This window comes from Uranotaenia lowii, chromosome 3, assembly GCF_029784155.1.
Source record: "Uranotaenia lowii strain MFRU-FL chromosome 3, ASM2978415v1, whole genome shotgun sequence".
NCBI classification, from domain to species: domain Eukaryota; kingdom Metazoa; phylum Arthropoda; class Insecta; order Diptera; family Culicidae; genus Uranotaenia; species Uranotaenia lowii.
In genome coordinates this window covers 150,366,288-150,383,880 of record NC_073693.1, presented here as the reverse complement: position 1 = coordinate 150,383,880, position 17,593 = coordinate 150,366,288, and the positions used below count along the sequence as shown (strand labels likewise).

The 17,593-nt window shown below is 34.4% G+C and overlaps 1 protein-coding gene across 4 annotated transcripts in view; it reads right to left on the bottom strand.

Moving 5' to 3' along the window:
* LOC129753982 (uncharacterized) overlaps window positions 1–17,593 on the bottom strand; it is a 326,624-nt gene that overhangs the window by 155,556 nt on the left and 153,475 nt on the right. For all 4 annotated transcript variants that reach the window (XR_008738963.1, XM_055749837.1, XM_055749838.1 and 1 more), the window contains one exon: window positions 15,542–17,363. Coding sequence is in view for 3 of the 4 variants with exons in the window: in XM_055749837.1 (XP_055605812.1) it covers window positions 15,542–17,363 (1,822 nt within the window). In the remaining variant the exon portion in view is untranslated. The remainder of the gene's footprint in view (window positions 1–15,541; window positions 17,364–17,593) is intronic.

The window sequence follows — 17,593 nt, the reverse complement described above, 5'->3', positions numbered from 1 at the left end:
ATGAGAAATTGTTGAGCTTCTTATTTTGGGCAAAGTCAGAAAACTTGATCTATCTAGCTTTAACCGTTACTGAGATATCGCATCGAGAAAGTGCAGTTCGGGTCATATAGACCCTATCCGCAAAGGAAGGTTAAGACCAAAACTGTGAATTTGGAACCGAAGGCTTTGTTTAGGTTGTGAATGCCTTAAAATTTATATCTCGAGTAACAATTCGAACTCCAAAAACATTTATTTTTATATGTGCCCTTAGAGTGTATGAAAATGAAATCTAAACACCAAAAATCTGCACCAATTAAAGATTAAGATATTATTATTTGGGGTTCTAAAAAGATGCGACCAGCACAGATTGGAACGCTGCGTATAAAAATGGATTTTCGGTACAAATTATTTGAAAGCAAGCAACTGACTTCACGTCCGCAATTTATGAACACATTTTTGGAAGAACAGAAGAATTTAGAATATTGAACTAAAGAAAATGAATAAAAGAAACGGTTAACATACGCTTGGAAAGTCTTTACCCAAATATATTAGTTGTAATACGTCAAAGACAAAAATTTGAAGGAATTGAATATTCCTTATCGCATTTTTGTATTGGTTCTCTATTTATACACCATTTTCAAATTTCATCATATTATTGTTTACATAAAGAATTCAATGGTTTTAGTAAGTGCGAGATTTTTATCAATCGAGCCGGATTTTCTAAAAAGTCTTAACAAGCAATTGATTATAGAACATTTTAAAAACGAACACGTGCATCTGCTGCAGCATTGCCAATAAATTTGTTTTTTTTTTGTTTTTTTTTTTATGCAAGCATAGGATAGAAGGATTATCCCGATTATCCATGATTGATAAACTTTATTCAAATTAGGTTTAACTATTCTTAAAACATCCAAAAAGCAACCAGAAATGGGGAAGATCCTCGTCGGGGTAGGTCAAATTTCCATTGTAGCCATCGATCGACTGATGCTAGCGCTGGGAAATCGGAGAAGGCAGACGATGCTAATCTCCCTTCGGCTCGTGCTCACAACGACAGACACTTAAAACAATAAAAGCGCCATGCTATTGAAGGTTCCGCATTAGATAAAACCACCCCGATATGGGTAATTGATTTGTCAAACACAAAAGTAAGGTTCGGGCTCTCTGCTTGTACCATTTAGCATTGTACCCACCTACTAGGCTGCCAAGGCTCGGTGTCACTAGGTCTGCCCTGTCTGGAAATTGTCCCCCTCGCGCCATTTTGCTATCAGCCACGGTGTGTTTCCTAATGGATATTTTATAGGCTCGTATTATAAATGACTCATCTTGGAATTTTTGGCTATTGTATCCGCTCACGATTTCAAGCAACCAACCCGAGTGAAGGTGATGCTGTAGTAGATGTATCTATCCATCTACCCACTAAATGTGGACCATAAAAATAGAAACGGCTGAGGGCTGTAACTTGAATCTCAGTTTGAGCTTTTGGATAACGTTGATAGCAGTTTAAAATTGCGATATGTACTTTGTGGTTTACTCTCTGTGGGTTTGATGTAATTAACGGCGTACAAAGCCAACAAAGTGCCTTGATACACAGAAGTGTCATCAAGCAGCGACCTGGTTAAGTTTAATAATACCTCATATATTTTTCCCATGAAGTAGGGCTATTATTGTTATAATTGAAAAATCATCGGATTCATATTAATTTATAATTGCATTGTATAACCTACTCGAAGTTTGTCAAGGAATTGACGGAATTAAATAATGGGTTGTTTATACAGTTGGATGTGATCGAATTATTTTTTCTTGGTAATTTTTCAGTGGATTCCATTGCTTGTCTGAAAGGTCAACACTCAAAATTTAATCCCGATATGTTTCGTTTAAAAAAAATACGCATTTCGGATAATGAATCACGAAATGATCAAAACTCGTTTAAGCAGACTGTGTGCCATAGACAGAGGAAGTATTTATTAAAGATTAAACAATTTCCCTACACTGCACCAATGGTGCAGAACATCAAACTAGCTGTACGAATTTAAAAGCACCCAGGGATGAAGACATTTGATGTTTTCAGCAATATTGTTCAGTTTTACATGGAGCATATTCGACTATCAAAATTTTTGCCAAGGGGTCCACCGATAGCGAGATAAAAATGCTAACTTTTTTGTTTTTCAAATTAGGGCTTTGATGTCTTGGAAAAAGTTGTTTATCTGATCAAAATACATAAGTTTGTTGAATATGTCAAAGTCCTATCACATCACCCTCAGGAGTTACAGTCAAAGTAATTTAAATGTGTTGAAAAAACAGTTTTTGGAATCTGACACGTTGTAGATTGGATAAAATGGTTCGCTGGTTTAGAAATCAAAGCCGAAAATTAATACCTTGCATGGTGACAAAAAATGAAGTAAGAAGATACTCCGGAAAGATTTGCTTTGAAGAAATTGGCATTGTAAGAATGTATAAACATAAATTCCATCCACAATCATCCACCTCAATAATGCATTAAAAAATAACACACGATTTGTATCGTTATTTCAATATGGCGATAACCAAAAAGGCATTTTTTCAAACTGTGTTTTTGACACATATATACGTAAACATTTCTATTGATCATCATCAGCATGGTAAAACCATAGTTAATTTATTTTGAAGATCTTCTAAGGGGCATTCCACATACCACGTGGACCAGGGCCGCAGGAAGAACCGACTCATGGGGGGGGGGGTTTGGTGACTAATTTTTACCTATGATTTTTTGTCTAAAATCATACGAATAAAAAAAAATTAAAAAAAATATGTTTGTAACTATATGATTATTCATTTTTAAGTACTCATTAATAGTTTTCGTATGAAGAAGAAGACACGAATGCCACAATGATGGTCATTGATAAAACATTTAAAAAAGTAACTTGAGAAAAGTGGTCCTTAGCCTAAAGGGTGAGCTAATTTTTTTTAATAAAACCTCTAGAAACAAAACATGAAATTTGCTTTCATCGATGGTAATTTTTTTTGAATTTGTTTAAAAGTCTGGTAGATCAAAGTTAAATGATTTGAGCATAAAACAAGTTCTTTTTGGGATAGCCTTCAATTTCTTTAATAAAAACTTATTCTATACTTAAATCAAACAAGCCCAATCTTCTAAACTCTTTTGCCAATTCCAAGATTCTAAACTTTGATGAAAATAAATGAAATTTTCAAAAAAAAAACAGTAAGAGATAAAAAATTTTCGAATCAAATTCGCTTGATGCAAACTTGAAATAAATTTATGATTTTAGTTTGAAATTTGGCTTTAAAAAAGCTGCAATATTAATAATGTTAAACAATACACCGAAAAAATAAAAAAAAAGCAGATTTTTTAGGTGAAGATCAGTTACATCCCAAGTAACCAAAAGTTCCATAAAACAGTCTCTTAAAAGCTTACTCAGCCCTTCTCAAAGGCTGTATAGTATTCTATTCAGCTGAAAATTTAAGTTCTTATCCACACTTTCAATTTCTATAATCAAAGCTGAGTAGAAGGCTATTCAGCCTTTGCATGAAACTTTCAATAAAGAGAAAAAAGGAAAAAAAAACAATGTAAATAAAATTTCAAACTATTATGTTCGTTTGGTGAAAAAAAACTATACTTTCAATGATTATGATGTATGACCCTGTGATAGATTAATGATGTTGCTAGAGTTAACGTCGTGATTCGTTTCTCTAAGCCAAATTTTGTTCAAATTACGGGCTTCTTTATTTTCCGAATAATCCATATATCATTCGCTGTTAAAAATTGAGAACAACTCCGAAAAGTTTTCAGGAGAGTGTTAAAAATAATCGAAAAGTTATCGACAAAATTCAATACACATGGAATTCCATAGAAGTTCAGAATAGAACCAATAAGTTCGTTGGGAGTTCAGAATGGAACCAAAAAGTTCGTTAGGAATCCAGAATGGAACCAAAAAGTTCGTAAGGAGTTCATTAGAAAGTACGAGGGTTAAAATGTATATTCAAACTACACAAGTCACTTAGAACGCACAAACATGAACTATGATACTTCTAGGGACTATTCATGTTCGTTCAGAAGTACAAATTGAACACTTACGAGAATCGGTTATCATTTCTCTCGAGTACCTTTTACTCAGCCAAATGTGAACTTTTATTGTACACGATTAAGTAACTATGTGACTTTTGGTTACTTGGGATGTTTCTCAAAAAGGCAATATTTTTCATAAAAAATCAATTCTTTACTAAAAATCCTATGGATGATGTTTTTTTAAAATATAATTTCGGATATTTTGCATGAATCAAAACTTAGCAAATTCACTCAAATTTGTAATTTCCAGCTGAGTTGTGCGTACAAACTTATTCTGATTAAAAACTTTGAAATCTGAAAATTAAATTGACAAACAAATTTTTAAGTTTATGCTTTCTTGAATTTCTCAACCATTTTATGTTGATTGAAAAACTCATTCACAAGCTAAATCTTTTTCTGAATTCTAAACCTTAATTCAAAAATTTAACATTGAATCTGATTCCGAATTTCTAAACGATTTCCGAAATATACAAAAAATACGATTTACGAATTTAAATCAGGGTCAGAATTTTATGAGCCAAATCTTAGAGCCCTCATTCATGAACCTATTATTTCAATTCTGAAGTGCTGGTTTAATCATAATTCATTATTTCAATTATTTATTTTTAATCTGTATTGTGAATCTGATTTAAAATGTGAATTTCGAACGATGAATCAAAATCTGGATTTCAATTTTTTATCGCCACTTAGAAGCTTTAAATGTTTAAATTTTGTGTTAGAATAAAGTTTAAGAACTTCGAAGTTGAATATAAAAAAAAATACTTATTTTTCCATATTCGGAAAACTATTATTAACATATTGAAAATGCATTTGATTTTCGAAAAACGTGATTCAAATTTGATATGAAATGCAAAACCGAATTCGAACGAGGATTTCGAAGCAGCTTTTCATTCCATGATTATTCGAACTAAAATCTAGAATCCTAAACTTGATACTAAATCAGAAATACAAAAATATGTAGAAATACAATTTTGGTCATAGGAATATGGAACCAGAACCTCCAAAATGGGTTTAATATAAAATTTAATATTCAGACCTGAATTTCTTTGATAAGGTTGCCAAATTGCCGGGTTTCAAATGGATTGGCCCTGATATTTAATATTAAATTAAAGCAATTCCTAGGTTTTGACCAAAATTGACTGGTTTTGCCTGAATTTGGTCGACAATTTTGAAATCAAATAGGTACCCTGTCTTGTAGTAACTACTTTCATTCCACATAAACGACTCATGAATTTCACGTAAAATTCATGTGAATCAATCAATCAATCAATCCAGCCGAGAATGCTTTTTTTTGTGATCGTGTTTGTGTATACATGTTAATTCTGATAAGAAAATGTACGAGCATCAGTCAGCTGATAGCTTCATGGTGAAAACTTGTGTCGGTTTGCAAATTGGCACGTTGGTTTTTAGCTATTTGTTACTATTTTAGGTTCCGTTTCGTTAATTCACCACTTGTTTCCACGGATTTGATCTGACTCAGTGGCGCATCAGGTAAGAAACCGTTCCGACGGTAGGAGCCGGAATTTAAAAAGATCCAACCGAATCCACTCACTAGTTAATAACATTTTCTTTCGGTGGCTTTTTAGATTTTTTAATAATATTTAAAATTTTATTTTATTTTCATTTTTGACTTCAGGCAACAGTGAAATATATTCCTCATTCCCTGAAAGAAGCCACCAAGGAAGGAAGGATTACTCTACGCAGAACACCGATCGGTTCTCGAGGGAATGAGTTCTCCGTAGATACAAACCAGGTAATAACCATTATCGCCATCAAAATAATTATTTTCTTCAATGAAATGCTAATTAATTTTTTCAACTTCAACACGATTTAACATGCTCAATCGTGCTAAATCGCACTTCGAGCCGTGGGATAATTCATGATGTATCGTGATGTATCATAATGTTTCCCGGATTATCTCGAAGTAACAATAATTAGTGAGTAGTGAAAAGCATCGGAATTTTATTTGTAATAATAAATAATAATTTAAAAATAAAAGAAGCGATACATAAATCAATCAAACAACCAATTGTTCTTAATAAGCTTTCATTTCGAGTTTATTCCCAATGCATTTAGAATCAAGTAGAACTACAATAACTTTCATCGCCAGATCGCGTTGAATGCACTAGAAAATCACGTAAATTATAGGTGAGGTCCATGAAGCACAAATTCCTATTAGGGGAGCGTTTACATAATTCATTCGTAGCATTTTCGTGAAAATCATTTGGATAAAAATTATGTAGTTTTTCACGAAGCCGCTACGTGAAGATTATTTTGCGTATACTTATTTTTAATCTTCGTTGCACAGTGATCCAGAAATAAAATTTAGCGGAAAACAATTATAAGCGCCTTCTCTTTAAGTTTGGTGCATTTGATGTCTTAGACAAATTTTTACAACAACTGAAGGCGGTCATTTTGACTGGAAACATTATTTCTTAACTGTGACATTGAAAATTGTTTCTTAACTGTGACAGGATAGATGCTTACATTATCCTTATTGTAGAACATAATAATTCATTAAACTTTGTCGAAAACACCACACATCTATCTCTTGAACTAAAAGTTTTATGACAACTTGTTTTCATTTAGTTAGGGTGGTCCTATAAAATGAGTTTTTTCTTGATATCTTTTCATGGTGTTATTTTATCAAAATCAAAATTATTCAGCAACATTTAAAAAAATTATAATGCGCATCTTTTGTTAAAAACGGATTCCCAAAATTTGTTTTTGTTTTGAAGTTATGAGGCAATATGTGTTGAAATAAGACTATTTGAGAGCTTCAATAGCTCCGACAATTTTATCATTGATTGCATTTAAATGCTCATGTTACAATCTTCACAATATCAAAAAAACTGGAGATATGTTTTTTGATTAATGCATTTAATCGTTGTATGAAATTCAATAAAAATCGCCAAAATCTTTCGGAAATTCGGCATGGAGTAGTTTTTTTGAGTAAAGAATGATATCTTTCGAGTTTTGAGTCGGTCGCACTCAAGGAAGGGAGGGCTCCCATAAAAAATAATCGTAAAATACGATGAAAAGCGATAAATTTGAATCTATTGACAAGTGAATCTCATCAAGTGTTATGAAAATGATAACATTTAAATGTTCAGATAATTTTAAGAACACAAAGGCCCCTGTCGTCAAAGAAAAGGAAGGGTCCCCATCCAATATAAAGCAAACACGAGAAAAGCCTTGTCAGGAAACAAGTAAGCGAAACTCGTTGGTAAATTTATCTCAAGCTATACTAAAGAAGATTTGTTTTTTTTATTCAATTAATACAATTAAAGTCAAATCTAATGTTCTGAGTTCGTCTTGATACATCTTCGTACCTGAAAATTATTAAATTTTCGTAGGTTATTGAAGGTTTTTTTTAGAGAAACATGAGATAGGGTCCGGGTAATATCCGGGCTAATTTTGCTGAAACCTAAAAATTATTCAACAAATATGAAGATAAAAAAAATTAAAAAATATTTTTTTCATCAAAATTTAAAAACAGATTTTAAATCTGCTCAAAAATTTTTGTTTCGATGGCTAAATATAAAAAAATACAACACATTTTTTTTTTGTTTAATTTACCAAATTAAGTAAAAAAATCCGGAAAAAATCCGTCCATTTTTCAATGACATCAAATATACCGGCAAACCCGGATAAAACCGAGCAATCTGGCAACCTTAAGATAGGGGCCGTTCACGAACAACGTAAGCAAATAGATGGGAAAGGAGTTTCACATTTTTTTACGATCTCTTACAAGGGGATATTGGGGTTTTCAAAAATCTCACGGAAGTAATGTTAACATGATTATTCGCCAAACAAATCATCACAGTCATACGAAACCATTACTCAGATTTTATTTTTATCTTCTTTTTTCCTATTTGTTTGTTATTTTTGATGTTATGTTATGTTATTTATCTTTCAAAGCCTTGGAATTAGTAAAAAATAAAGTTGCAGGTTCTATAAAATTTACCGAAAACTAATTCAAACCAACCTTCTATCAAAAACACTAAAGCACATTATTCAAAACGATCCTCGCTTATCGCTTTTCATCGTAGTATTTTTTTGTTAATTGAGAAATTTAGAGAGAAAAAAGAAAAGTGGCGTGTCGATTTCGATTTAAATCGATCATATTTCGAAAACGACTACATCAAGAAAAAATCTTTAGGAATCATTATGCTGCGCTTTTGATAGTAATTTTTAGACATTTTTCCTGTGATAAACACAAAAAATTTCAAATTTAACCAATAATGGTTTAAATGCTGCAACCTTTGTCGCTTGTAGAATCCCGCAGTTACAAATTTTAAAAACTATTCATTTCATCTAAAAACTTTCTATGAAGGAAATGAAGATACTAATATGACATCAATTATCAAAATATAAAAAAAAATTATCGTTCATTACAAAAATTAGTCTTTCTTTATCATGAAATCTCTTATTTATCTTTGTACACATTTTTCAGTCATGTATTGATCTATTATTTTTACCACAGAAGCAGAACCTTTGCAAAATCATTATATTTTACACAAATTCACTTGGAAAAACTAATTGGAGTCACATTGCGTAAATAGGGGAGATGGGGGCATAATGGCCACCTTAAGGAGAACGGTTATTTAACCATAGAAAATAGCTATAATATGAAGGTTACATTATTGTTTCGTGTTCAGACACTTGAAAAGCCTATTCCCTAACGGGCTGAAACGTGAAAAACTAGATGAAAACGTTAAAAAATGCATTTTAAAATTTTTTGCCAAAAGCTGAAAACCAGCCACTGTGGAGGCATAATGAGAACCCCCCCTGAGGCAGTATGAGCACCATTAATCAGAGCAAGATGAGCGTTTTTGCCGGGGAATCTAGCAGCGAATTCAATTCGATGAAGTCAGGTGAGTCGTAGATTCATCAAACAAAGCAATAACAAAATAATCTAGGTCTGTTTGTAGAATACAAACAATTCACGCACGCTCATACATTATGTGCTTTGTTCGGAGGATGATGCTACTAGCCGTATAATGTAACAATAAAAAAATCGATCATGAATTGTGAATGGAAAAAAAATCACCTCGAACAGAAATCTAACTCTAGTATTTTGATTACCTCTCCGACACCTTACCAATAGGCTAAATGGTCGGATGAAAACTAGTCAAGGTGTGGCGCTTTAAATCAATTTTAATTCGCTGCTAGATTCTACGGCAGAAAATGCTCATTATGCCTCGATAATATGGTGCTCTATATGCCCCTAGTCAACAAATTTAAGTAAAAACGTGTTTTAAAATTGATAAAAGTGAAAAATCAAAAAATTTCTGATGGTAAAAATTGAGAAACAATGTGTACATCATGTTGCAGTGCGAACATTATAGATCAAGGTTATTTTAAGATCATAAGAGCTTATTTCGTGGTGCTCAAAAATTATAATATTTTCGTAACTTGAGAACCAAGCTAGTTTTTTTTAAATATCTCTGTAAAGATGATAAGGAGATTCCTTTTTTGTGAAAAATTAATACTATAGGAAGTACGAAACAAATCCTCATCAAAATTTATTTAAGAAAATACGGACTTTCGTAGAAAAGCGTAGTTCTCATTATGCCTCGGGTGCTCGTTATGCCCTCATCTCCCCTACCCGTTGCATAGATTGCGGTGCATGGAACTGGTCACTATTTGTTATTTTCTGGGTGGTGTCTACTAATCATGCAACACGTTTTGCCTGCCGGACACGGATTTACTGCATAGTTTAGAGATCTACATTCAATAACCTCCAATTACCATAGTTTATTTTAACCATATTTGAGATCAAGGGTCCCAGTCTCATGCTTGGTTTGAACTTCGTGAGCATCCTAAGGTGGCTCCTTATACTTCTTAACCATTTGAACCAAAACAATTTCATAAAAAAAATCAACAGTTCATGAGTTTTCAATTTGACAACAAAGAATTTCCGAGGTGATTGTGCAAAATTATTTTTACCATGTCTTTTTGCATAGTAAATATCCCAAACATACGTTGACTTAAAAACCTGAAAAATAGGAAAGATATTCCTTTTCATAACCAACACAACGCTGTCAAAAATTTTGCATATCCAAACTTTAGGAATGTGTGTGTGTTAACAGTTCATCACCGCTAATTTATGATTTTAATTTAATGATTAATGGCATTTCGGTGAACTATACATTCTAATAGGAAGAATTTCAAATGAAAGTAATGAAAATTATAGACGGATAGATTAGATTAGGAAGCATGAAAGGTGTTGAAAATGAGCCAAGAGCGTGATTTGAGAAAACTTCTTGCCGCACAAGACCATTTGTCCCACATCGTATTGCTGTCTAGAAGAAGCAAAGTCGATAGGCTGACTTTGCATTGATCTATACAATGATACATGGATGGATCGAAGCACGTGTTTTTCGTACCCCGATCGTGCGGCAAGAAGTTTTCTCAAATCACGCTCTTGGCTCATTTTCAACACCTTTCATGCTTCCTAATCTAATCTATCCGTCTATAATTTTCATTACTTTCATTTGAAATTCTTCCTATTAGAATGTATAGTTCACCGAAATGCCATTAATCATTAAATTAAAAACTTTAGGAATGTATCTACCATCGAAATGAAGTGCCCGGATTCTAAATGATCATAGCCTAAGGTTTGTTGACAACATAGTTATCATTTTAAAAATTTACACAAATTCTAAAAGAATAGAATGAATTTTATTTTATGATTTCTATAAATCTTAGCTCAAAACCTAACGATTTAAACTGTAATTTGTGCTAAATCTGCTTTCACCATTTTTTATTTGAAATTAGCAGACCCAGTAAACTGTTAAATTTCTTCAACTCGTTCTAAACTTTTTCGCTAAATTTTACGCGCTCGTGACCCAATTTTTATGAAAAGTGCCTTAAAATTGATCGAGTTGCGTCCCATTCATAGTTGATTTTGTATGGGAGCCCTCCTTCTTTAAAAAGTGAGATTCCTGAAACTATTATACATACTATTTCTGATCCGAAAATTATCAGAAACCAAATTTAACTTTTTCCGACCGCCTGTTAATACGTGATGGGGTTGCAAAGAAAACGCCTCCATTTTAATACATATATAAGATTCGATATATTTTATATTGTTAATTCGATTATGGAAATATTTTGAAGATTTTTATTATTTCCCACATGCTAAGTCTTAACACATTAAGGACCGCGAAGAAATCTGAGCTGGAAAACACCAAAATTCGGCATTCTATATCTCTGCATCCACCGAACCAAATTCTACAAATACGATTCTTTAAGATTTCTAAATATAGCATTTTGTTCAACTTTACAGAAAAAAAGTTTCATCAATAATATTATATCACAAGGTTGCCAGATTGCCCGGTTTTATCCGGGTTTGTCCGGATATCTATATATATAAAAAGCAATTTCTGTGGGTTTGTTTGTTTGTTTGTCCTCTATAGGCTCAGCCATCTTAAGAGCAAGAGAGCTGAAATTTGGCATGGATACTCATTAGGACCAGGAATGATGAAAAATGTTTTCAGATTTTCGGATGACCCCTTCTGAAGGGGGTCGTCCATACAACACAAATATTGTTTTCGCGATATTGACGTTACTTTTCGTCGGATTGTAACAAAAATTTGCACATAGAGGTTTTGATAGATAGAGAATTGATTCCAGGTATTGAGTTTTGTGTCAGGGGTCGGCAAAAGGGGTCGTCCATATAAACTTTTCAGTGTTTTCACTATATTGACGTTATTATGTATCGGATTGATATGAAAATTTGCACATGAGTGTTTTGGGGGATGAGCAATCGATTGCAGGTATTAAATTATGAGTCAGGGATCGGCCAAAGGGATCGTCCATATCAACTTTTCAATGTTTTTACGATATGGACGTTATTATGCATTGGATTGAGATGAAAATTTGCAGACGGGGATTTTAAGGAACGGGCTATCGATTCCAGTTACCAAATTTTTTAGAAGAGGTCGGCAAAAGGGGTCGTCCATATCAATTGTTCAATGTTTTTGCGATATTTGCGTTATTATAGTTTTGATTTTGATGAAAATTTGCTCAAGAGTATTTTGAGGAACGATCAATCGATTCAAGGTTTCAAATTCAGGGTCAAGGGTCGGTCAAAAGGGTCGTCCATATTAGCTCTGTTTTTGCGATATGAATGCTTAAATACATTGGATTAAGATGGAAACTTGGTACGTGAGAGTTTCAAGGAACGAGTAATTGATTTCAGAAGTCGAATTTTAATTCAGAGTTCTGCGAAAGGGGTCGTCCATGTAAACTGTTCAATTTTTTGCGGTGTTGACGTTATTATGCATTGGACTGAGATGAAAATTTCTGCATAGAAGTTTTGAGGAACGCTCAATTGTTGCAGGTTTCAAATCTCGAGTCAGGGGTCGGCAAAAATGGTCGTCCATATTATCTGTTCATTATTTTTGCTATATTGGGGGTTATTCTACGAGTCGAGTGACGTGACTCACACAATTTTACTTCCTTATCCTGACTCAAGGAAATGTTTCAGAGAAGAAACGTTAGAATGAATGAGCTCCAAAAATCGATCACAGGACATTTGAGCTGAAACTTCTAGCCTTGAGTGGTTTCTGGAGTCAGCACAACGATGTGAAACTTTGCACATCACGTCACGTGACTCTCAGAAAAAGCTCCATTGTCTTGATTATAAATCGGATTATAATGAAAATTTGCACATGGGGGTTTTACTGCACATGTTATTGATTTCATGTGTCAAATTCTGACAAAGAATCAGTAAAAGGGGTCGTCCATAATATTTTCGATTTTTTTCAATAACTGCGTTGTTAGGCATTATCAATTTCTTATTTTAAATAACCGTTTGGTAGACAAGCAAAAAGCTCGCTTGCAAATTTTATTAAGTATTTTGAGCAATTGTTTCGTGAAAATGCGTCCCAATTACCAACTAAATAACAAATCATCAGCTTTAAAGTTAAAAGCGAAACGAAGTTCGTACGGGATCAGCTAGTTTAATAATAAATTTAAGAACAGATCGGCCCGGCCTGGTTGTTAAGATTTCATTAAAAATGCCCGGATTTTGCCCGGAATTATTCTCTTTATTTGGCAAATAAAACAAAAAATATCAACAAACACCTTCAAAACGATTTTTTTGAGCAAGTTTTATAAAAATAATCATAAAAGGTTTTTTGGAAGCCTAAAATAAGGTTAAAAATCTAACAATGAGTTTTGATGAAAAACTTTTTTTTCTAATTTTTTCTTGATTTTTGTTGAAGAATTTCTGAGTTTTAACAAAACTTGCCCGGATATTGCCCGGATTTACGGTCGTCAATTTGAAATCGAATGCTCGTATTTTGCCAGGTTTTTATATAAAAATTTCCCGGTTTGTCCGGCCCGGATATGTGGTGAAAAAATTCTGGCAACCTTATTATTACATAAGCGTTTTGCTTTTAAGTTTACCATACTTGCGGCAAGCGTAAAAACGAGATTTACGGTATTTAAGAAAAACGTGTCAATTTCTCAATAATAAACGTGAGACCTTACCAGGTGGAGAGGGTATCCGGGCCGGACAAATTCGAGCAATTTTATCTAAAAACCTTGCAAAATACCGGCATTTTATTTCAAAATTGTCAACCAAAAATCCGGGCAAATTTTGTCAAAACCCAGGAATCACTTATAATTGAAGAAAAAATTTGTTCATCAAAACTTTTCAGCAGATTTTGAATCGTGGTTAGGCTTTCCATAAAATCTTTTTTGCTTATTTCTATAAAACTTGCTCAAAAAAGATCGTTTTGGACAAATAAATAGAAACAATTTACCACACAATTTCTTTTTTTTTTGTTCAATTTGACAAATAAGGAGAACAAATCTGGGCAAAATCCGGGCTTTTTTCTAATGAAATCCGGGCAACCGGGCTTTTTTTAATGAAATCCTTGCAACCGGGCCGGGCCGGACTTTTCCCTAATTTTGTATTAAATATTCGAACAAACCCAGAAAAAACCGGGCCATCTGGCAAGCTTAACCTAAACTCAAATCGTTTAATCTTAACCTTAAAATTTGTTCGCAAAATATCCGTTTCTTGGAAATCTGACCTTCATTTCGTTGGCGTTCCCTTGGCCGTAAATGTTAACCGATTTAGATGATTCAAGGTAATTTATTCCAATTACTTAACATTTCAAACAGACCCGAATGACCTCCCAAGGTTAAAAGATCTTTAATAAATATTATTATTATTAATATTAACATTTCAAAATTAAGTCGATATTTATTACCTGATTATTAGATAATTAAATCCTGCAAAATGTTATGCACTGCTGGTTTAAAATGATTCTAGGTCTAGTTCAAAGTTCCACGCCAAATTTAAACCAGTACGGAACACGGGAAGAGTTGGCTCGACGAGCCTGGAGTTTGAATAGGATTTTAAGGCACTTTGTTCGGAAGAAATAAATATGAAAACCATTTATTCAATGATAACTTTGGATCCTTCGACTGATTTCTTTTGAATACGATTTTTCTTAAAGCTTGAGTTATGAAAAATATTTTATTTAATTATAATATATATTATCCAAAAATCGCATTTCGATTAGAATTAAGATAAAAAAAAAATATTAGGCTTCAAAAATAGGCAAACATTTAAAGGGAGATATTCAACTGTTGATGAGGCGGCGGGACAACTAAATTTAAAATGCATGCCATTTCATCAAATATTGTCCAAATATTATTCACAACCAAATATTTGAAACATCTAATGATTTTGCAATCATAAGCAACAAAAATGGTTGAATCGGTCACCATTTAACGGAATGGCATGCATTTCAAATTGGGTTTTCTGGGCGGGGCGGTAGATTATTTTGACGGCTCATCAACAATAATGCATATCACCCTTAAAAATTTTAGTAATTTCTCTGAAGCCAATTAACTTTTTCATCTTAACTCTGTAATGCGTTTTTCAAATGAAATGTATGTCATAATTTAAGCTTTAAAACCCCGTATGCAAAGAAATCGGCCTAAGGAGTCTAAAGTTATTAATGTTTCTCCCGAACAAAATGGCTCCCATATAAACTTCAGGCTCGTTGAGCGACCCTTTCCAGTGGTACGATCTGACCCAAATTAGCCATGGGATCTTATAGCCTACGATTGATTTAAGCCTGCAGCGCGTAACTTTTTCAAAAGTCATTTGGTCAGTCTACTGGTTATCAGATTTTTTTTTTATTTTAAAGAATACCTGTATCCGACGATTTATAAATATGTTGCGGTCCAATGAAAGTTTTTTCGCTATCTCGGATCTTCCGGTAGAAAAAGAATCTTACTTTAAGAAAATACATCCATCATTGGCTTTGCTTCACTGTATTTCATATCTCAATGAACCGACTTTCTAAACTTTGATTTTAGTTTTTTGCCGTTGAACATACATAATCTCTAAAATATTCCAGTTCTTCAGTACATTGTAATGATGATAGGGATGATGAAAATGTGCGCTTGATATCTTTCAGATCCTTGACAACACAAATTTTTAAAATGTCACAATAAGCAACTTACGTATGAAACAGCAATCGCGTTCTTGGCGCCTAGTTTCACCTTCCGTATAAGCGTATGCGTCGGCAGCGTTTGTTCTTCCCGATTCGCACCATAGTACAGCTCCCAGTAGCTAGGTTTGTTCAGATGATACTCCAACAGCATCTTCTCCTTGTCGTTGAACCGCTTTCCATTCTTCCCTAAGCTTTCCATCAGAATCACTCGCTGTAACGTGAAATCACTCACATCCCCAGCTTTGCCTAGATTTCTACTATTAGCTAACTGCTGACCCAAATGGTGCCACTGTTGGCTCTTATCTACAGAGATTCCCCCATCACTAATTATTCCTATCCCAGCACCATTATCACGAATCACACTGCGTGCCAAACCCGATCGGATGCTGCTTGCTTTACTCTCTGTCGGTATCTCGAGCGTCACTTTGCTAGGTCTCCTTTCGCCACCCCGATGCTGCTCATAGATTGGCTGCGGCTGATGCTGATGTTGATGTTGATGCTGCGGCCGCTGGTAAGTCAACATCTGGGCAGTCCGGGCTTCCTGGGCAAATGGATTCGGAGCCGGTCGTGTCAACTGCCGAACATCGAACCCATCTTCGACATACACCGTTTCGAAATGCGACGGATGTGGATCGTCTGAACTACGTTCTACCTTAGGATAGCTTTTCAACGTGCGCTGATGAACGGAGGAACTGTAGAAAGGTTGAATGACTCCTCGAGGCACCTTCAATACGTCATACTCGTTTTCTAAATTGACCGATGAACTACGCGAACGATTCCGATGCTCAACTGCGTTCTGTACTGCTAGCACCTTTGCATCCTTGGACATTCCTCGGCAGAAATTTTTTATTTCGTTCTCATTCTTCTGATTCATCGACTGTAAATAGCTTTCAAGATCTGATTTGAGATTTGCTATCTTGTTCTCCAATTCGATTTCTGCAGGCGATGGTTTTGCTGGTCCACGGCCATTCGCAGAATTTGTTTTCTGATTTTCAATTCTTTGTTCCAGAAGTGTATTAAGCTTGCCACGAATCTGTTCCAAAATGTTGCGGGTATTGTGGAACTCGAGATATTCCTCGTACTGAGATTTCTGTTGTTCGCTAGTGGTTTCATCATTAAGTTTTTTGTTGATCGCATACAGTTCATTGTCCGTGTGTGAAGAGGCGGGACTTTCGAATCCTATCAAATTTTGTTGGCTATTGTTCCGCATTCGGAACGCCTCCAAATTGATGTCCGCGAGCGAATCGTCCGCATCCATTGGCCAAATTGGTTTCGGAATCGTCCCGTCCGAGCTTTCCACAATGTCAGTGAGCTTCTCATTACTCGTCCGCTTGGCGCGCATTATCGTTACATCGTTGGATAAGTTCTCTAACGTGGCTGGAAAGTAATACTTTTCCAACGCTCTTCCATTCTTCTGACCACTTTTTGCAACGGTACCACTTTTGCCATTCTTCAGGATTCCTTCTTTTTTATCAAGTGTTCGGACAATCGGTTTGCTTACACTACCTCTCCCATCTGTTGAAGGTTTTCGGCCTCGATCAACCGGTTCGTAGTAAATGTGTTCATCAACCACCGATCCTCCGGCGAAGTAGATGTTTGTACTGTAATATCCCGAGGATCCACTTTTTTCTGTCGAATAGTGAGAGGTGGAATTCAACCTATCTCGTCCCAAAGTTTTATCGACAACTACCTCCGGATCAATACCGACACTACTCGTTCCTTGGCTACTGATCGATTGACGTTTATGAACACCACCCGCTGCTAGCACCGAATCATCTCCAGTTGACTGCCGAATTTGACTTATCCGGTCAATGCTGGAACTCGAAATTGCACTGCGAAAAAAAAGAAAATGAAAACATATTTTTAAGATACTTTTATTCAAACTACATAACAAGATGGTAGATGGGTATAACCTTATGGGTAAGATTGCCCGGTTTTATCCGGGTTTGCCCCGATATTTGATACAAAATTTGGGAACTTTTTTTTCTTCTAACGAATAGTCACCGTTGATTATAATTTTATGCTAGTTTTAATGGCATAGCGGTGACGTAACGACGAAAAT